General features: G+C 47.6%; 1 protein-coding gene across 3 annotated transcripts; it reads left to right on the top strand.

The window, feature by feature from the left end:
• Positions 1 to 1,451: 1,451 nt before the first annotated feature.
• On the top strand, positions 1,452 to 20,628 carry TCHP (trichoplein keratin filament binding). 3 transcript variants are annotated; one of them, XR_012019355.1, is made up of 14 exons: positions 1,452 to 1,604; positions 2,940 to 3,133; positions 3,943 to 4,153; positions 4,764 to 4,820; positions 7,000 to 7,068; positions 7,750 to 7,923; positions 8,775 to 8,887; positions 9,065 to 9,131; positions 10,069 to 10,241; positions 11,072 to 11,153; positions 13,150 to 13,335; positions 13,915 to 14,058; positions 15,045 to 15,132; positions 20,304 to 20,628. XR_012019355.1 is itself a non-coding variant. In XM_072802879.1 (13 exons), the coding sequence occupies exons 1-13, from the start codon at positions 1,554 to 1,556 to the stop codon at positions 15,075 to 15,077; spliced, it is 1,554 nt and encodes a 517-aa protein (XP_072658980.1). In that variant the 5' UTR covers positions 1,452 to 1,553; the 3' UTR covers positions 15,078 to 16,396. The 3 variants fall into 3 exon arrangements, 1 of the variants encoding a protein (XP_072658980.1); XR_012019354.1 differs by lacking the exon at positions 20,304 to 20,628 and adding an exon at positions 16,050 to 16,396; XM_072802879.1 differs by lacking the exon at positions 20,304 to 20,628 and having other exon boundaries at positions 15,045 to 16,396.
• The last annotated feature ends 492 nt before the right edge of the window (positions 20,629 to 21,120 follow it).

Genomic DNA, 21,120 nt, shown 5'->3' with positions numbered 1-21,120 from the left:
ATTAATTTTTTTTTTCAAGAGTGTACTTGGAATATATCAATTTTAACTGGGTAGTGCCAGGCCAATGTGGGTAGGAACTCTCTGCCACACACAGGACCTGGGGGAGAGCTTTTTATTTTATTTTATTTTATTTTATTTTATTTTATTTTATTTTATTTTATAGAGAAGAGACAAAAGCAAAGCAAGGAAATCATTTTATTGGCTACAGCTTAAGTAGTTGCTTTATTTGGGCAAGGCTAGGTGGCTGTTTGACCTCACGTTTACTTTTTCTCAGATTTGAGAGCCTTGATTCTGGTGTTGGTTTTGGTTTGCTTGCTGGGCTAGCAAGGCATCAGAGCTGCCTCATCTAATGGTCTCCCTGTTCAATTACTTGACCATTCTCTTTTCCCAGAGAGGTGAGGTGAGGTGACCTGCCCGAGACCTCATAACTGGCTTGTGGGGGGGTCGGAATAGAGGCCAAAATGTTCAAGATACTGACTATGCTGTACCCAGAAAAAAACCCAGACAGATGAAAGAGAATGAAGGGAGGAATTAAGAGAATTAAACATGAAGAATGAGAAAACAAAAGAGGATAAATGAGTGAAGTCATCTTTATGACTTTTTTTAAGGTAAGTTTATTTAAACAAAATTTTAAACTATGCTTTATGGCCAACATGGGGCTTGAACTCATGATCTAGACATCAGGAGTGCGCAGGTTCCCCCAAATGAGCCAAGTGCACACCCCTTTACCACCGTTTTCATACATAAAATAATACATGGAACACATGTGAGTCCTGAAGCACCAATGAACACCCTTGTACCCACCACCAAGCTAGACAACAGTTACCAATAGCTTGTATGCACTTAGGTGACCGTTCTTGGAACCCGGGGCACACTGAGTGCATCTGGGGGCCCGACAACCCTGACAACTGGAGAACCTGATGGGATCGGCCTGGAGTTTGGTTCTTGCATCTGAATTTATTTGTGTTTCTTGTTTAAAGGCATCTGGACTTAAAAAAAAGAAAGCTCTATTTACTCCTGAGAGACACAGGCAGAGGGAGAGGCAGGCTCCGCGCAGGGCGCCCGACGCGGGACTCGATCCCGGGTCCCCAGGATCACGCCCAACCGCGGAGCCCCGCAGGCGCCTCGGCAGCGGCCGTTTAAGACCCCCCCCCCCCCCCCGGGTAATCTCCGTGTGCAGCCAGGCCCGAGACCCGCCCAGTCCTCACCTCGATCACCACCCCCCACCCGCGCCCTCCCGGGTAACTTCCATCCTGAATTTTGCCTAGTCGTGAAGAGGCTTCTTTTTGCCTTCATCCTTCCTTGGTTCCGGGACTAGCGATGTTTGGGATTGATCTCCCGCCCCACCGCGAGAGGGCGCCAGAGGAAAAAAAAAAAAAACCCAAACCAGCCTCCTTTCTCTCCGCGCGTTTGGGATCGCGCTGGAGGCAGCTTGGCCCTCGCGGCGCTCCGTCGTCGATCCGTTGCCCGGGCAACGGGCGGGGAAACCGCCGGCGTGGGGGCCGTGCGGCGCCGGGAAGGTGGCGGCGGGACGGGGCGGGCGTGGTTGGGGCATGCGCGAGCTCGGCGGGGCACTTTTCGGAAACTCCGGGGCGCTGAGAAACGTGAGTCGGACGGTGGGCTCGGCCGGGCGGGTGTGGGCGCCGGGACCCCGTGGCCCCGCGCGGGCGGGAACCGTGGCGGACGTCCTGGGGCCCGGCCTCCCCGCGCCGTCCCCGCGCCCCCTGCGGCCGTCCTGCGGCGGTCCCGCGGCCCCCCCCCCCCCGCGCGTTCCTTGCGCCCCCTGCGGCGGTCCTGCGCCCTCCCTGCGCCCTCCCTGCGCCCTCCCTGCGCCCTCCCTGCGCCCTGCTCTGCAACTCCTTTTGTCTTAGGAGGCTGTCTTAGGGGCTGAGAGAAAGAGGCGATCCGGGACCAGTCTTGTTTCTTGATTCCTGGTGCAGAGCTTTTCATGGGGGGCTTTTGGGGCAGGGAAAACATGATGCCAGTCCGCCCCAGTTTCAAGACAGGCTGTAAACTGGCAGCCGCAGACCGAACTTGGTCCATGAACGCACATTATGTTCTTGCAGGTCTGAGCACTGAGTTTGAGGCTTGGCCTGGACCCAGACTTCTAAGCATATTCAGGAAACATTCCATGAGCACTGTCGTAGCCAGACACTGTGTAGGCCCTGCCCATCGGGGCAGCCCTGGGGTCAGGGAGAGGGGTGCCTGGACTGAGACTGCTGCCTGCTTTCAAGTCTCCATTGTGTCCCCGTTTTGCGTCGTGACCTGGGCAACTCGATTCCTTTCTGGGTCTCAGTTTCTCCATTTCTAAGTGGAGGAATGTCACCCCCGTGCTAATCCAGAACACTTCCAGGTGTGACAGCCAGGCTGGAGCACTCCCTGGGGGTTGCCTGACCCAGGGCCTGTTGGTCCCCATGGGCAGCCTATTGACATCTACAGAGCCCAGGCCCTGGTCTGACACTGGCGTGAATTAGGTTCCCAGCCCTTTCATCTCTTCTGCTTCCTGGCTCTGTGGTCTTGGGCAAGTCACTTTACCATTTTGAACTTGAGTTTGCTCACCTGCCAAATAATGGGGTGATTTTAACAATGAAAAAGATCATGTATGCCAAGAGCTTGGCACATATATACATTCCTGAAATCGTTATCCCTGTTACTTGGTGGAGAACATAGAAGCCCCCAAGTGCTTGGGTCAGCATTGGTTCCAGTCTTCGTCTGCAACGCCCTTGATGATGTCTGGCTCACAGCTGGGTGCAGTCCAGGCTCATTTAAAATAATGATATGCAAGTCATTTTAAAAATGCTGATGCCTGGGGGCGGGCACTAAGACTTCTGGTGTCATTGGTTTGGAGTGGGGTAATTCCAGGGGGCAGCCAAGGGGTGAGGACCGCTCATTAGGGAGCTGCAGCAGGCCCATTTTCGTACCATTGCCATTCTCTTCAGATGGCACTTCCCACGCTGCCCTCCTACTGGTGCAGCCGGAGGCTCCTGGACCAGCAGATGGCCCGACAGCGACACCGAGAGCAGGAGGCCCGGCTTCGGCAGCAGTGGGACCAGAACAGCCGCTACTTCAGGATGTCTGATATCTGTAGCTCCAAACAGGCGGAATGGAGCTCCAAGACCTCCTACCAGCGGAGGTACCTGCTGGGACCTTGGTGGGACAAAGGCAGGAAGCCACTTGTTGGTTACGGCTTGTGGCTTTAAGAACCCCTGGCGGGGGATGGGAAGGTAGAACATGGCTTAACAGCATGTTTTCTTGAATTTGCTGGACGGCATAGATGACTTGCATGGTGATGTTTACTGACCATTGAAAAGGAAGATCATCATGAAATGATATGTTTGCACTGAAAAGGAGAAAAGAATAGGAAATACATGTAGAATTTGGGAGTCTCCTGGTAACCCTAGATCCCCTGAGGGAACTACAATTAACAGTCTAATATGGATCCTCCTGTGCTTTTCCCCAGTTGTGTGTGTATAAATATACATATACATGTACATCCTTTGTTGCAGAAATATGTGTAAAGATGTGAAAGTTAAAAGCATAGGCTTCAGAGTCAGACAAACCTAGATGGAAATCCTGACTGTGTCACTTGCTGTAGGAATGAGCCTCAGTTTCTTCTTCAGTGAAGTAGGGCTACAACAGGACCTCCTTTGTAGGACTTTTGATTAATAGAAAGCCATCCATGTACATAGTATCTGGTACATGGTTACTGGTCAAAGTTAGCTGGTACATGCATATATGAGACCACTGTACATTTTCTTTTCACAAAAACCAGATTCTGTTATGCATAGTATTCTGTGACCCGCTGTCTTTGCTTCGGCTGGAAGACACTTGCCCGTGTCACCATGTCATGTCCGCCTCAGCCTCCTTTGCCACGCATCAGAGCAGAGCATGCCATGTGTGGCTCTAGTGCGGCTGATTTAGGGAGGGCTCCCTCTCACCCAGCATGTATGCCTATCAGCGTGAGAAGATGAAGGAGGAGAAGAGGAAGCAGCTGGAAGGCAGACGGGAGAGGCTCAGGCAGCTGCTGCTGGAGGAGCAGGAGCTGCTGGCCAGAGAACTCGAGGCGCTGCGGTTAAGCATGGACTTGCGGGAGGGAAGAATCCGGGAGCGGCACGGCAGTCTGAAGTCGGCCCGAGAAGAGCAAAGAAAACTGGTAACTTCTAGCCCTTTAGGAGCAACAGAGCAGGAGTGTCCCCAGCTTGTCAGTGACATGTGGGATCACGGCTGGGCACTCTGGGCTGATCAGACAGCAGTTAACTGCAAAGCCAGCAGGGGGAGGTACTTGTGCTGCATTGTTCGTGATGTGTGTTTCGCACAAGCCACCTCTGTTCTCTTTGGCCCCTTAAATCATTATGTCAGAGTCCTTTGTCTTCATTCCAGTCCTGTGGTCCCACAAAGGCTTGGCACTGGTGTATTTTATCTTCCAAGTAGTTGTGGGGAATGGTGAGCACCAGTCTGTGTATTTAAGCCTGCTGTATATTTTGCAGCAGATCTGTCACATCTGGGACGCATCTGTAGCATCAGATCTTGGCACCCTTCCATCACTATTGTGGGAGTCATTTGTCAAGGCTGTCTGGTTCCACTCTGATGTCTCCCAGAGCCGGGGGTGTAAGGCAGGCAGGAGGTCTGAAGGGCAGGTGCAGTGATGGCGTGCCAGTGGAGGGGCTCTCAGCCTGAGCTGAACTTCCACTGGGAGTTATCCAAAATATGAATGGATTTGAAAAGTGAAATCAGGCTTCCTTTTTTGTGTGTTTTCTTGACAGATTGCTGAACAACTTTTGTATGAACATTGGAAGAAGAACAACCCCAAACTTCGAGAGGTGAAAATCTTTGATTTGCCTAAGTAGATGAAATCATGTTTCCCTTCTTGTTTTTTTAAGCTGGCATCTCTTGCTGGGGTGAAACAAGAGAGAACACCCCAGCCACCTGAAAAATGTACCATACAGATCTGGTTTGTTTGGTGTTCAGCCAACACTTACTGAACATTTGCCGTATGGTCCACCACCTGGGCATGTGGAGATTAGATGGGGCCCCACTCTTCAGGAGCTTGTGTCCAGTGCAGGTTGCAGTGGGCTGGGCAGGCCCAGAAAGCTGGGCATCAGGGCAGTGCCCCCAACTCAGTTTGGGGTTAGAGAGGCATCTCAGAGGAGTTGCTGGGGTGGAGGAGTTTGGAAGGACATGGGCATTAACTTGATGGTGTCGAGGTGAGGAAAGGACATTCCAGCTTGAGGCAGCTGAGCAAGGATCAGGTCTGAGAGAGTCCAGGGAGCAACAGTGGCTGGGGGGTTGTGCCATCAGAGAGGGAGGGGCTGTTGCAGGATTGAGGCTAATGAGGCAGGCAGGCCCAGACTGGCCAGCCTTGTGTGACCTCCTGGAAGCACTGAGGAGCCACCTGGATAGTTTTTTTGTTTTTTTTTTAATTTTTTAAAATTTATTTATGATAGTCACAGAGAGAGAGAGAGAGAGAGAGAGGCGCAGAGATACAGGCAGAGGGAGAAACAGGCTCCATGCACCGGGAGCCCGATGTGGGACTCGATCCCAGGTCTCCAGGATCGCGCCCTGGGCCAAAGGCAGGCGCCAAACCACTGTGCCACCCAGGGATCCCCCACCTGGATAGTTTTAAGCAGGGGTATAGCAGGATTCCAGCTACCTTTCGAGGAGGAGTAGCTTTGGCAGCAGTGTTGAGGTGGACAGGAGGGGATGAGGCCAGGGCAGTGGTAGTGGAGGCCAGAATGGGGTGGCAGGAGAAAGGAGGGCAATGTGCAAGACCTGGGGGCAAGGGAGGGCATCCTTCCACGGAGACTGGCCTAGGGGAAGATGATCCTTGATGATGTCAATAATTTATTTCAACTCAAACTTTGTATCTCTGTTTGGTGGTGTGCGTTTATTTATTCGTAATTATATTTAGAAATTGCTAGTCACTAAGTAATGGAGCAATTTGGTGCTTTTGAGTCTTGTGCAGCTAGCATTCAGACTTTCCCTGGCCATTTGAGGGTTTAGGTGTGGGTGCTCCAAAGTCTTTTACTCAGAAGTGTTTATTTGGGACGCTTAATTAAATGTTAGAAATTAAAATTTTTTTTTTTTTTAGAAGTTAAAAATTTTTATAAATGACTTCCCAAACAAAAGCTTTTAGACAGTGCTACAATTCATTTTCTGATTCAAAAGATTCTCTAAACCCAAATCTCTTCCTTTTTTTTTTTTTTTTTTTTTTTTTAAATGGGAGGCTTGAACTTAGGACCCTAAAATCATGACCTGAGCTAAGATCAAGAGTTGGATACTTAACTGACTGAGCCACCCAGGCGTCCCCCCAAATCTCTTAACCCCAGAAGTGTTGCATCATTGCTACAGGGAACACATGTTTATGCAACTCTGCTTTGCAGAGGGAATTCTTTTTTTTTTTTTTAAATTTTTATTTATTTATGATAGTCACAGAGAGAGAGAGAGAGGCAGAGACATAGGCAGAGGGAGAAGCAGGCTCCATGCACTGGGAGCCCGACGTGGGATTCGATCCCGGGTCTCCAGGATTGCGCCCTGGGCCAAAGGCAGGCGCTAAACCGCTGCGCCACCCAGGGATCCCCTGCAGAGGGAATTCTGAGTAGACAGGTACAAGGCGGCGTCTGTGCCTCAGTCAGCTCCTGCTGACTGGGGCCTGGCATGCTTTGGAGCAGGCAGGGGTGGCCTTTCTGATTGTATTTCCATTTCAGTGTACACTGACCTGCTCCTCTTCAACCCCAGGGGTGCAGGGAGAAAAGTTTGTGTTCCTTTGTTACAGCACTTAAGATTAGTTTAGAACTGCCTGGTCTTTTGGTTTACTGACTGACTGGCATTTAGACTGTATATATGTTGGGGTCACCTTGTGCTCCCTTGTAAGACTCCTCCGCCTGTTCCCATGCCTAGGGAACTTATGGTCACTGCCATTGTGTGGCCCTGCGCTGTGCAGCGTGCATCTGTCAGATGAACCAGTGAGGAAGTTAATCTCCTCTGCCTTCTCACCCTCAGATTGAATCAGCCCTTCACAAGGAGCATGTGATAAACTCCTGGAAAATGCAGAAAGAAGAAAAAAAACAGGTGTGGTATATGGCTCTGGAAATAGTCCTGCGTGCTGTGGTCGGAGTGCCACGTCTCCATGGTTTTGAAGTTTTCTTGTTTTTGATGTTAATGACGCCAGTCCAGGAATAGACTTTATCTCAGCTTACGTAACATGCTAAAGCTGAACAGCGCTTGCTCTTACACGTACGGAATCCTTTGTGATCGTTCTCGGGGCAAAGTAACACCAGGTGACCATTCCACTGGCGGGAACGTGCATCTTAAAGGTTGCTGTTGTTGCTGGCAGTCTCTTTTGATGTAGTTTGCATCATAAACTCTCAGCCTTGGCCCACAGCAGCACCTCTGGGGACAAAAGTCCACACCTGCATAGAGCTGCAGCATTGCCTCTGAGTTGATTTTGGAGAGTATTTTGCTGACTTTTGGAAGGAGCAGGAACCCTGGCCTTTTTAACCCCTCTGTTGTGCCGGTCACTGTGCTGAGTAATTTCCCCAGCGTCGTCTCTGAGGGAAGCATCACTCCCATGGTTCCCACCGTGAGAGCAGAGCCCAGGAAGATGCACCCTTGGCCAAGGTCACACTGCTGCTAAGTGGCACGACCCACTCTGGCGTAGATATGTCCAAATGAGGAACAGTGGTGGGGAACTGGGTCTTTGCTGGCCTTATTACAGATACTGATCTCCTGGGTTCTTTTGGGTCCATGTAGCAAGAAGCCACTAAAGAGGAAGAGAACAAACGGTCTGAAAATGAGTATGAACGGGCCCGAAGGGAAGCACTGGAGCGGATGAAAGCGGAGGAAGAGAGGAGGCAGTTGGAGGGCAAACTCCAGGCTGAGGCGCTGCTCCAGCAGATGGAGGAGCTGAAGCTGAAGGAGAAGGAGGTGAGGGCATGGCCCTGGCCACACAGCCTCCTCTTCTGCAGCCGTCTGTCATTATAAAACAGGCATTTCAAAAACTGCTGGATAGGTCCTGTTGAGGGACTAGGGGATGATTCTAGGTTCTCTCTTCTGACATGTATTCCCAGCTGTGGGTTTTCCATCCTCCTGGGTTTAAGGCCCAGATTCTAGAATGTTCACGATGTAGAGAGAATACCTGTTCTCTCCTAGGTGTGTTTTGAGAGCGGCTGTGTGAGTGCCTTCTTAGAACTTGGATTTTCCAGGGCATTAAGTAGACTTGACTTAGTCTGATGTTCTAGCACATAGCTACAGCTCTCCCCAGCTGGCAGGTTTGGGATCTCAAGGCATAAACTATGAGGATCTTTGGTTCCCGAGGCCATTCTGAAAATAGTGTGCACTTTCCCTGAGCTAGAATCCTGGGCTGGATCTTGCCATTTGGATGAGGGAAGCCTGTCCCTCCTCAAGCCCAAATGATTCAGGAACCAGGTCCTGAATGTGCCCACTCTTTGCCCGATACTGAGCCAGGCCCACAGTCCTGGCCTTCATGGCAGGAGCCGTGTCAGTTGGGGAGACAGGTTAAGTTATAGTAAGGTGTGGATGAGTGCAGGGTCCTGTGGGAGCATGGAGCATGGGTCTCATCCTTGTCCACAGGCTCAGGAAAGGCTCTTGTAGGAAATGAGTGAGACGGGGCTCAGAGCCCAGATGTGGGAGGGGGTTCTACTTACCCCTGGCCAGGCCAGCCCTGTTGATTTGTGTCTACTGAAAATGCGGATGAAGAACGTAGGGAGCTGTGATTCTGATGACCTTAATTGGGGTTACTGTCATCGTCACCACAGGCCACCAAACTGAAGAAGGAGCAGGAGAATCTGCTGAAGCAGCGGTGGGAGCTGGAGAGGCTGGAGGAAGAGAGGAAGCAAGTGGCAGCCTTCCGGCAGAAGGCGGAGCTAGGGTATGTGTGAGAAGGGCCCCGGACGGCTGGCCTGGCCTGGCGGGAGAGCCTCTCACTTTGCCAGTCTTGCGTGGGTGTCCCAAACCAGAAAGGATACAGTTTGTAGTAAGTAGTTGTCTGACCTCTGTTAATTGTTTATAAGACACTGAAGGCAGCACCTATTTTGCTCATTTCTAGACGCTTCCTGCGACATCAGTATAATGTGCAACTCAATAGGCGTACACAGCAGATCCAAGAGGAACTGGTGAGTCTAAGTCAGCCTGGCATTTCTTTCGCCCTTTTTGGAAGAAAATGCTTTTCATTGCTCAGTAGCTGAGTGTGTCCTCATAATAAAACACCAGGGGAGATTCCGCCTTCACCAGCCCTGCAATCCCTGCCCCTCCCCAGCAGTGTCTGCGTCGGTATCCTTCTAGATATATTTACACGATGCAGAGGGAAGTGGTGAAGCTCTTTAAAAATTAAAGTGGCGTTCCTCATGATGTTTACCTAACATTAAACCTCAAACACTGGGCGTGAGCTTGTTCTTTTTTACTAGCTGCTTGGTATTCCTGTTACGCATGTCTGTGACTTGCTAGTGACACAGGAACAGGGAGAGTGAATGAGCAAACCCATTTGCCTCCATCCTTGCCCGCTACATCAGAGTGGCCTGGGTGTGGCACTGCCACTGCTGGTGCTGGCATGCAGCTCTTCCCGAGGATGTCTTTCCCATCTCAGGACCCCCCAGAATTCCCTCATTCTTTACAGCACCCCACTGAGAGATGTGCATAACAGCTGGTTTCCTACTATTGTGTGTTTGGGTCATTCTCTTACAGAATAGCTGCAGTGAGCATATTGTGCACATGTCTTTGTGCCTTCGGGTGTCCAGTCTGTGCTCGCAGCAGTGAGACTGCTGCCCAATTATGTTCTCAGAAACTGCTACCAGGCATGTCCACAGGCAGGGACATGTGGCAGATGGGTCTCCCTTGGCAGAGTAAAGCCCCTGGGCCTCTCCTGTGTTGTTTTAAACCATACCTAAGTGGTTATACCCTGAATCTTCCCATCTCTGTCTTGAGAACCTTTGGAAGCATCACAAATGTCTGCTCTTAGGGCTGAGTGCAGAAAGGAGGGGCTGTGGGAGTGGGGCTATGGGTGCAGACAGGCTCCCCCAACGTGCCCACTATGCTTCCTCCTCCACCCTTCAGGAGGCGGACAAACGCATCCTGCAGGCGCTCATTGAGAAGGACGATGAGAACCAGCGCATGCACTTGGCCAGGCGGGAGCAGGCCCTGGCTGATGCGGCCTGGATGAAGCAGGTCATTGAAGAGCAGCTGCAGCTGGAGAGGGAGCGGGAGGCAGAGCTGCAGCTGCTGTTGAGGTGAGAGGTGGCACCTGTGTGGGCCTGACACTCCTGGCCTCTGCTCTGGTCCCTCACCTCCCCACGGGGCACCCAGAGGGTCTCCCATTGTTACTGAAACATCTGTCTGTCGGACCTGGCTTGTCGGGGGTGTTTCCCTGAAGTTATTTAAGGTAGAAATCATTAGGGTTTGTTTTGTTTATTTATTTATTTATTTTTAGAGTCATTAGGGTTTAGAATAAGGATCTGTTCATTTAAAATCTTAGAAATTTAAAGCAAATTGTTATAAACTGCACAGATGCTGAATGCTTTTTAGGTCTCTATCATAAATGGTTTTGCATCCTAAAAATTAATCTAGTAGATTGAAATAATCAAATAATAGGTAACATTTGTTGAGCACTGATTGTGGGTCAGACACTAGGCAAAGCACTTTCCCATCCTCATCTTATGAATCCTGACATCCAGCCAAGTGGTAGGTACTCAGGTCACCAGGACTCGAGGAGGGCGAGCCAGCAGTGACCCCACGGGCAGGGCGACAGAGTTCAGTCAGGACTCCTCTCCATCTTCAGGGTCCTGACAGCTTCAGTTGCCTTGGTGTCTGAATGGCCTGGGAGCAGGTCATCCCAGATGCATTTTGTAAGGAGGTGGGAGCAAACTCAGGCACCCTAAAGCCCTTACTATGGGAGTACTCCCAGGGAGCTTATCCGTAGTTGTCACCTGTGAACAGTTTGGGTGCAGAAACTGGTCTGAAGGCTGGCCCCACGGAAGACGTGTGTACCTGCTGGTCCTTTAGTTGCTCTCTGTCCGCAGTGGTGGCAGGGAGCCTGCTGTCATCTGCTCTGTGTTCCCAGGGAGGAGGCCAAGGAGATGTGGGAAAAGAGAGAGGCGGAGTGGGCCCGGGAGAGGAGCGCACGAGACAGACTGATGAGTGAGGTAATCCTGGCTGTGAGCTTGGACTGATCCTGCTAAATGTTCCGGAACACCGGTCTTGCTGGTTATCTTAAAGAGGCTTTTAATGTCATTATGAAAGAAATATCAACTTATCAGAAAAAGATTCCTAAGTACAGGAAGTAAAAACTGAATTACCCAGACTCATCTACACAGTCATCAGTAATTGATTTCATTCGACTCTTCCTGTTTCTGTGCATAACCTGTGTTTCTGTGCATTCCCTGTTATACTGTGCGATTTGATTTCAAACCTTTTAACATACTTTTACATCTTCCTGGTAGATATCTTGATATCTGCATACTGTGTCATGTGGGTATACTGTAGTTTGTGCTCTACTTCCCTCTTGTGGGTATTCTTTTTTTCTAATTTTGAGGCATTACATGAAACATTGCAGGGGCATCTGGGTGGCTCAGTTAAGCGCCTGCCTTTGGCTTAGGTCATGATCCCAGGGTCCTGGGACTGAGCCTTGTGTTGGGCTCCCTGCTCAGCTGGGATCTGCTTCTACCTCTCCCCCAGCTTGTGCTTGCTTTCTCTCTCTCTGTCAAATAAAGTCTTAAAAAAAAGAAAAAAGAAACATTGTAGTGAACGTCTTGATGCATAAGGCTTTCCATTTTCCACATTTAGGATTTTTTTTTTCTTGGGGTGCATACCAGAAGTGGATTCATGGAGGAATGTAACTATTTTCTTTATCAGGACTTAAGTAAGTCATATGCATAAGGCATATCCCATTTAGAAAGAAATCTTTTAGGGGCTCCTGGCTGGCTCAGTTGGTGGAGCATGTGCCTCTTAATCCCGGGGTCATGAATTTGAGCCCCACATTGTGGGTAGAGATTACTTAATAAAAAAAAAAAATTTCTTAAAGGAAATCTTTTAGAAAAAAGCCTTCATTATCCATGTATTGAAAGTTAAAGTGGGGACACCTGGGTGGTTCAGTCGTTGAACATCTGCCTTTGGCTCAGGTCATGATCCCAGGATCCTGGGATTGAGTCCTGCATCAGGCTCCTGGAGGGAGCCCGCTTCTCCCTCTGCCCATGTCTCTGCCTCTCTTTCTGTGTCTCTCATGAATAAATACGTAAAAAATTTTTTTTTTAAAGATTTTACGTATTTATTCATGACAGAGAGAGAGAGGCAGAGACACAGGCAGAGGGAGAAGCAGGCTCCACGCAGGGAGCCTGCAGGGAGCCTGATGTGGGACGCAATCCCGGGTCTCCAGGATCAGGCCCTAGGCTGAAGGCGGTGCTAAACCACTGGGCCACTGGGGCTGCCCAATACGTTAAAAAAAAAAAAAAAGTTAAACTGCTTTAAAATGGAAATTATATTTTATGCATGTTATTTTGGAATTCATGGGAAGTTGGGTTCCCAGTAGCGCTTTCCTGCTTTTGTGGATATTGATACTCTCCAGCACCTTTTGATTTTGCCTATTCAAAATGTTTTTCCTTGTTGTGGCCATTTTACATATCCCCTCCAGGGAGCATAATTGTGGGCTGTGGCAGGTGGCTTCCCACCGTTCCTGGTTCTTGAGGCCTGACCATGCCCTGGAGGTAGTCCTGTGCTGTGGCCAGGTCTTAAACCCAGAAGGTGTCTGCTACTCTGAGCAATAGATTTAAATCCAAAGGGTTGAGGGGATGACCCAGACTCTGTCTCTGGTCATCTGCATAGCTTGTGGTTTCTTTTTCCAGAACTGATGGGAAGTGAGACTCACAACCTTGTTTCTGCCTTGGGGAGGGGGCTCCATCCCCTCCTCTGACCTTGTAGGCACCCAGCTGCCTCTCCCAAATGCATAGTCTGTGTGTGTTTTGTGTGTGGCAAGGATGGGTAGGAAGTGGGGCTGACACTGCATGGGCCAGTCCTGTGGTCTGGACTCGCCTTCCTCTGGCATATTCAGGCCTGAAGCTGAGGACGAGGCTGGGTCTTGGGGCAGCCATGGTTACCTATGAGTGTCACACTGAAATCTGCCCTTTGCTTTCCTGCTGCGCGTAGGTTCTGACAGGGAGACAACAACAAATACAAGAAAAGCTTGAAGAAAACAGACGGGCACAAGAGGAGTCCCTGAGACACAGGGAACAGCTTATTCAAAATCTTGAGGAGGCAAGAGAGTCAGCTCGTCGTGAGAAAGAGAAGAGTGAGGAACTGAAATCGGCCAGGAAACAGGAGCTTGAGGCCCAGGTGGGCTCAGCCAGAGGGCAGGTGGGGGTGGGGGGAGGCAGCTTCGGCAAAGGCCACAGCCCGCCTTGCTATGGCCCTATCCCCCCCGAGGCACTGGAGGCCGAGACCCTTGACTTATTTCTGCAGCCTGTCACTAGGACCTTGTCTGAGAAACCCACATTTGTGAGCTCAGTGCACCCTTTTTTCTTTCCAGCTGAAACCCTGACCCTCCTAATTAGCTCCAGCTCCACTCCAGGTCCCCCATCTCTATAGGAGCAAGGCTGTCATGCCTAGCCAGCATGTTTCTTTCCAATCTTGCATCTGCATGCCTTTGGCTCCCTGGGCCACAGTTCCTATTTATTCAGTTTGGTACTTGATAGGGAGCACAAAATACTCTTCCAAGCACTTGGGCGCACCTGGAGCTTTTACACGCAGCCTTTCCAGTCTCATAAATGCCCTTACCTCTTCTGGCGCTTGCTGTCACTGTTCCTTAGCTGGGATTCTCCAGCCAGCAGAGATCCACAGGTTTTCCCTCCTGACCCGAGGCAGGGCTCTGCCCCTGGAAGCTTGGTCCTGGATGACTGTGCTCTTGGTGGCCAGGTTGCAGAGCGCCAGCTGCAGGCATGGGAGGAGGACCAGCAGCAGGAGGAAGAGGAAGAGGAAGCGAGGCAGGCAGAGCAGCTCACCGACACCCTGCTGCAGGAGGAGGCGAAGATGATGGCCGAGCGGGGCTACCGGCCCCAGGTAGGGAGTCTGCAGGTGACGGGCCCCTGCTGTCCCGGGCCTGTTCGTCACCCTGTGCACGGTGGGAGGTGAAGGAGCAGCGGTGCTAGGTCCTGGCTGTGTAGACAGTGGCATCCAGGTGACAGCAGCCTGGTTTCCCTCCCTCACAGCAACTCTGCGTGCCCCTTCCCCACTTGTCAATCCACTCTTCTCCTTTCGTCCTTCCCTGTTTCTCAGAGTACTTGAGTGACCCCTGTGCAGGACCACACAGGGCACACAGAGAAGTAAAGGCTGTCCCCCTGCTCCTAGGATGCTGATAACTATAGCCCCTGGGAACTGAGGGATGGCCCAACAGGCACATCACCTCTGCTCCTCCTGCACCAGGGCCGCTCTGGCCACCCTGGTGCTCTAAAGTGCTGCAACAATGCAAAGAGTCTGGCTCCTCTGTAGGCAGATATCTCTGGGAAGCCATTGAGGCAGGTTAAGCAGGTGTTATGCGGGCTACAGAACTGTTTTGTCCTGACTGGGGCCCTCGAGGTTCAGGGAACAGCATGTTCTCAACTCACTGGACCATGGATCAGTGAGTGCCTTGGGACCAGGCTTTCACACAGTGAAATGTGGAAATGTCACTAAAAAAGGTAATACGGCCACCTGTGTGGCTCAGTTGGTTAAGCATCTGCCTTCAGTTCAGGTCATGATCCCAGGGAACCACATGTCTGGCTCCCTGCTCAGCGGGAGGAGTCTGCTTCTCCCACTCCTGCTCCCCCCACTTCTGCACTCGCTCGCGCGCTCTCTCTCTCTCTCTCTCTCAAATAAATGAATAAAATCTTTTAGAAAATAAAAAAGTTAATGAAGTGCTCAATTCTGGCTTAGGGTCAAAGTTTTATCCCTGGTAAATGAAAACAGCCATTTCTAGTGCACTTTAGCTCTTATTTAGGTTGGGATTAGTCCCCAGTGCTCCAGACACTGCTGATCTGATCAGACTTGTATTTTCTTTCTTTCCTCAGCCCTACGGACATCCCAGAATTGCTTGGAACTGACTTCGTTGGTACCATAAGCACAGAGAGCAGGGACGCTGAGGCTCTTGATGCGCAGGTGCCAGATGGTTATACAGTGTTCTGTTTGAGTGTTTGGGTCACTGCAAAACAGTTCAGTGAGCCTATTTGGGTCCATAGTTAAACGGAGCAAGGGCCACACCAGACTAAGGTGGTGTGGATAGGCAGCATCCAGCAGGAGGCTGTTTCCTGCCTTTTGTGTCCAAGGTGGGTCTCTTCTAGTCACACGACAGTGCTGTCGCCCAGTCCCATGATAGATTTAGAAAGTCAGACTCTGCATCCCAGCTAGGAGCTGTGGAGTGTGTCCTGTGACAGGATATATTTTTCTTGTTGCCTCATGCTAATTGTCAGCCTCCAGTGAAGACTCCCGCTGGAGAGATGAAGGAAGTTTCTCAGTTTTTAAACTTGCCATTTAAATTTCACTGTTCTGTTGAGAACAAATTGGTAAGCCTTGGTGCACTTCATTTTAGGTTTATCAATTTAGTGGTCCCAGAAGGATCACGTCTTGTTTTCTGGAAGAAAAAACTATGAACTCCAAGACAGGCTGATGTGCTCCATGAGTGCTTTCCGGAAAGGCAGCAAGAAATAGGTCTTTCCTCCTTCAGGAATCATTTGGTAGAATTTCCATAGATCACCCTGTGTGAGGTGATCCCAACATGTATGTTACTGAATCCCAGAAGGGGGCCTCAAAAGGCCACCTGGGTGGCTAGCCTTTTGGCATGACGTTTTTTTTTTTTTGGCATGACACTTTGGACCTCTTGTGTCTTGTGAAGGTCTCAGCGCCACGCAGCCTTCTGGGATGTGTGTGCCCTGAGCCTGAAGGAGGTAGATTGTACTCAACCAGATTGGCTAGAACTTGCTCTTCCCACCGTGACACAGTTCTAGATTAATCTCTGCAAGGAGTACAAGTTCCCTGCAGCAATAATCATATTTTTATGACTTGTATTTTTTTTTCAGATTCTTCCTCTGAGACTTCAGTTTTCATTTTATTGTATTTAAGGTTGCACATCTCAGTAAATTACAGCTAATTAAAGGGCTATGTGCCAGGTTATTAAAAACCAGAGTTTATTAAAAAAAAGTCCAGAGTGTAATGGGCTGCATTGCCTTCCACATACATTGTGCACTATAAAAACAAATGGAGCAGCAAACTGTATCCTTAATCTGTTTTTCTTTTTTTTTGTCTTGAATTTCTTTGGATATGATCCCCTGAGCACCACTTCCATCACTTCCATTATTCTTGCTCCTATATGCTTCCCCGTTTCAAATGTTCATTTATTGTGAAATAAAGTTCTAGTGTGAAGGGATTGCTTTCCAAGCTTTGTTACTGTTGCTTTTAGTAATTGTTGCAAAGTGGGCTGCATAGAATGAAAGATTTTTACTTTCCTACAGCTTTATTTCCTAGGACTGCTCACATTTTCTAGGTTATAGTCATTTTTCTTGTAGAAGTGCTGTTGTCTCCCCTCTGATTTCCACTGGATCGTCTTCTAAGTAAACCATAGAGTATTATTGGGAGTCATATACTGTCTGAGCTTCAGTATAGAGTTGATGTGGACAAAATGTCTGGTAAATAGGCATGTAGATATTTACTGAATATTTATTTCTTTCTATTTCTTGTTTTTGAGGCCTGCCAGTAATATTCCTTAATAGCATTAAAAGTCTGTGTGATGCTGGTTCTCTAATTCATTTACATGTTTCCTCTCTATACTTGGTCAGAATAATAGTTTGTAAGTTTAGAGCTTCCATTGCTTTACTGGTTCCAGTATAGCCCAGAGTCCTCTTCTCTCATTTATAGTTTGTACCATGATTATGTGTGTCTATTGGGTTTGTTGTTTTTAAGCATCTTTTTCTGTTTCTTGTAAAATCAGTGAGTTTTGGATTATTCTTCACAGATTCTTCTATGAAGTTCAGTTCCTTTAGAACAGATGGTGCTGGGCAGCCCGGGTGGCTCAGCGGTTTAGCGCTGCCTTCAGCCTAGGGCCTGATCCTGGAGACCCAGGATCGAGTCCCACGTCGGGCTCCCTGCATGGAGCCTGCTTCTCCCTCTGCCTGTGTCTCTGCCTCTCTCTCTGTGTCTCATGAATAAATGAATAAAATCTTAAAAAGAAAAAAAAAAAAAAGATGGTGCTGAAGCCACCACTAATAAGAAGTGATTCTTATTTCCACTCTTTCTGCTCATTCAGCATATTATTTTGAGTTAATTTTTGTGAAGGGTGTCAGGTCTGTGTCTGTATATTCTTAGGCATGTAGATGTCCAGTTGTTCCAGCACCATTTGTTTAAAAGAATACTTGCCTCATCATATCACCTTGGCTCCTTTGTCAAATATCAGTTGACTGTATTTATGTCAGTGTATTTCTAGGCTCCTTAATCTGTTCCATTGACCTGTTTATTCTTTTGTCAGTACCACAAACTTCTGTAGTCAATTCCACTGTCCTGATTACTGTTGCTTTATTGTAAGTCTTGAAGTTGAGTAGTTATCATTTGTTCTTTTTCTTTAGTATTGTACTGGCTCTTCTGGGTCTTTGCCTCTCCACATAAACTTCAGAATCAGTATGTTAATAACTACAAAATACCTTGCTGGAATTTTTTTAAGCTTTTTTATTTTTAAGTAATTTCTGCACCCTTGTGCGACTCCAGCTTGTAACTCCAAGATCAAGAGTTGCATGCTCCACTAAGCCAGGTGCCTCAGTTGCTGGGATTTTGACTAGGATTGCATCGAATCTATAGATCAAGTTGGAAGAACAGACATCTTAACAAACTTCCTGTCCACAAGGATGGAACTTTCTTTTTAAAGATTTATGTATTTATTCATGAGAGACACAGACTGAGAGAGAGAGAGACAGAGACATAGGCAGAGGGAGAAGCAGTCTCCTCGCAGGGAGCCCGATGCAGGACTCGACCCTGGATCCCAGGATCACGACCTGAGGTGACAGCATGTGTCCAACCGCTGAGCCACTCAGGCATCCCACATGGGATATTTTTTTTTTTTTAAGATTTTATTTATTTATTCATGAGAGATACAGAGAGAGAGGCAGAGACACAGGCAGAGGGAGAAGCAGGTCCTCGAGGGGAACCTGATATGGGACTTGATCCCAGGGCCCCGGGCTCAAACCCTGAGCCAAAGGCAGATGCTCAACCACTGCGCCACCCAGGTGTCCCACATGGAATATTTCTTTCTAAAATTTCATCATCAGAATTTTGTACCTCCCATAGCTCTTGTAATTTCTTTTTTTTTTTAAGATTTATACCTATAGTATTTCTTTTTTTTTTGGTGCTAATGTAAATGGTACTGTTTTTAATTTCAAATTCCACCTCTTCATTGCTAGTATATAGAAAAATGATAACACTAACTTTCTAACCTATAACCTTGCTATAATTGCTTATTGGTTTCAGGAGTTTTTTTGGTTAATTCTTTCAGATTCTCTACATAGAGATGATTATATCATTTGTGAACAAAGAGAATTTTATTTCTTCCTTCCCGATCTATATCTTTTACTTCCTTTTCTTGTCTTAACTGCATTAGCTAGAACTTCTATGTTGAAAAGGAGTGGTGAGAAGGGGACATCTTTGCCTTGGACCTGACCTTAGTGGTAAAGCTTTGAGTTCCTCACCATTAGGTATGATGTTAACTGTAGGTTTTTTTTTTTTTTAATCAAGTTGAAGTTCCCTTCTCTTCCTAGTTCACTAAGAGTTTTTATTATGAATGGGTGTTGGATTTTTTTTTTTTTTGCATGTTTTTTCTGCATCTATTGATGTAATGTGATTTTTCTTTTTTAGTTTGTTGATGTGATGGATTACATTAATTGATTTTTGAATGTTGAACCAGCCTTGCATACCCAGGATAAATCCCACCAGTTGTGGTATATAATTCCTTTTATACACTAATGGATTCATTCAATTTGCTAATATTTTGCTGAGGATTTTTGCATTTATGTTCATAAGAGAGATTGATTTATAATTTTTTCCTGTGGTAATGTCTTTGCCTACATTTGGTTTTAGGGTAATGCTGGTCTCACAGAATGGGTTGGGAAGTATTCCTTCTGCATCTATCTTCTGAAAAAGACTAGAGAGAATTGGTATACTTTCTTCCGTAAACATTTGGTAGAACTCACCAGTGAATCCATCTGGGCCAGCCTGGTACTTTATTTTTGGAAGGTTATTAATTATTGATTGAATTTTGTAAGTTGATGTAGGCCTGTGTAGATTGTTTCTTCTTGTGTGACTTTTGACAGGTTATGTCTTTCAAGGAATTGGTCCATTTCCTCTAGGTTATCAATTTGTGGGCGTGGAGTTGGTCAATAGTATTCCTTTATTGTCCTTTTGATTTTGATGTCCATGGGACCTGTAGTGATTTTTCCTCTTCAGTTTTGATATTATGATTTGTATCTTCTCCTTTTATCTTGGTCTAGAGGCTTATTGATTTTACTGATCTTTTTTTTTTTTTAATATTTTATTTATTTATTCAAGAGACACACAGAGAGGCAGAGACAGAGGCAGAGGGAGAAGCAGGCTCCACGCAGGAAGCCTGATATGGGACTCGATCCCAGATCTTGGGATCATGACCTGAACCAAAGGCAGAGGTTCAACCACTGAGCCACAGAATCCCTTTATTGATCTTTGTAAAGAACTTTTGGCTTTGTTGATTTTTCTCTACTGATTGCTTGTTTTCTAATTCTACACCAGTTACATATACATTATATAATAGACTTACAGTTAACTTACTTTTTGCTCCCTCTGGGTTGCCAATACAAATGTGGTTCTTTGGGCATTTTTGCAGTCATTCTGGACTTTGCCAGTTCTAATCCAAGGAGTGCCAGTTTGTAGGTCTAGGCTTCTTGTTACCACATAGGCCTTCCTACATCATGTGAGCCAGACCTTTGGCTTCTAGCGCCATCTCCACATCAGTACGTCCTGGATCTGTATCTCTAGTCCAGACTCCTACATCCACCAACCCTATGATATCCCTACTTTGATATGCATCTCAAAGGCACCTCCAACTCAGCACAAAACTATCTAATGATCTCTCCTACTAAACTCCTGTCATTAACCAAACAGTAGCAACAACCTGGCGCTTCTCCAGTGTTTTCAGATAAAGTACACAGCACCACCATCCATTCTGCCAGCTGTAGGAATCATAAGCCTAGGAGCACTGAGTCCTGCTACTTTGACCTCTAGCAACCTCCAAGTCCATTTGCTTTGTTCCCTCTGCCCAGGTCTTTCATGGCTACCATCCATCCACCTCACCTTCTTCGTCCTGCAGTCAGAGATCTTTTACAAATACCTGAAATGAAAATCTCCCACCTTCTTCAGGTTCCTCTGCATTTAGACCAAGACTCAGATGCTTCCATGGCCTACCAGGGTCCCTCCCTGAATGTGCTGTGCTGCCTCTTGGCCTAGGAAATAATCAGATTGGGACGAAGGTGTTTCTCACAGCATTAGTTACAATATCAGAAACTGATAACCTGGATGTCAAACACTAGGAGGCTCTTTGAATTTGGGATGTTATGCAGTACATTAAAAGGAACATGGAATACTGTTTTTTGTTTGTTTGTTTTTTGTTTTTTAAGAAATATTCATGCTGTTAAATTAAGCTGTCCAAAAGTGGCATGCCTGGCTGGCTTAGAACATGTAACTCTTGATCTTGAGGTCATGAGTTTGAATCCCATGTTGGGCTAGAGATTACTTTAAATTTTTTTTAATATTTAAAAAAAAATTATGTGTTTATTCATAAGAGACAGAGAGAGAGAGAGATAGGCAGAGGGAGAAGCAGGCTCCATGCAGGGAGCCTGATGTGGAACTCTATCCCAGGACTCCAGGATTATGCCCTGGGCCGAAGGCAGGCGCTAAATCGCTGAGCAACCTAGGGATCCCTAAAAATGTTTTAAATAAAATTCAAAAGCAATATTTGTATAATTCCCCTCTTAAGAAAAATAACACTCTGTTGGGATTTCTAAAAGTTGGGATAATCAGGATGCCTGGGTGGCACAGCAGTTGAATGTCTGCCTTTGGCTCAGGGCATGATCCTAGAGT

Source organism: Canis lupus, chromosome 27 (genome assembly GCF_048164855.1).
Source record: "Canis lupus baileyi chromosome 27, mCanLup2.hap1, whole genome shotgun sequence".
NCBI classification, from domain to species: Eukaryota; Metazoa; Chordata; class Mammalia; order Carnivora; family Canidae; genus Canis; species Canis lupus.
The sequence above is the reverse complement of the archived record's forward strand: the minus strand, read 5'-3'. Positions and strand labels throughout refer to the sequence as shown.

What these genes read in the sequence shown, in the direction of transcription:
- TCHP (XM_072802879.1), top strand. Translation starts at nt 1,554, where the DNA reads ATGCGCGAGCTCGGCGGGGCACTTTTCGGAAACTCCGGGGCGCTGAGA. An exon ending in GAGAAGAGCAAAGAAAACTG is followed by an intron (nt 4,154 to 4,763) that starts GTAACTTCTAGC and finishes TTTTCTTGACAG; the next exon opens with ATTGCTGAACAACTTTTGTA. An exon ending in GAGACAGACTGATGAGTGAG is followed by an intron (nt 11,154 to 13,149) that starts GTAATCCTGGCT and finishes TGCTGCGCGTAG; the next exon opens with GTTCTGACAGGGAGACAACA.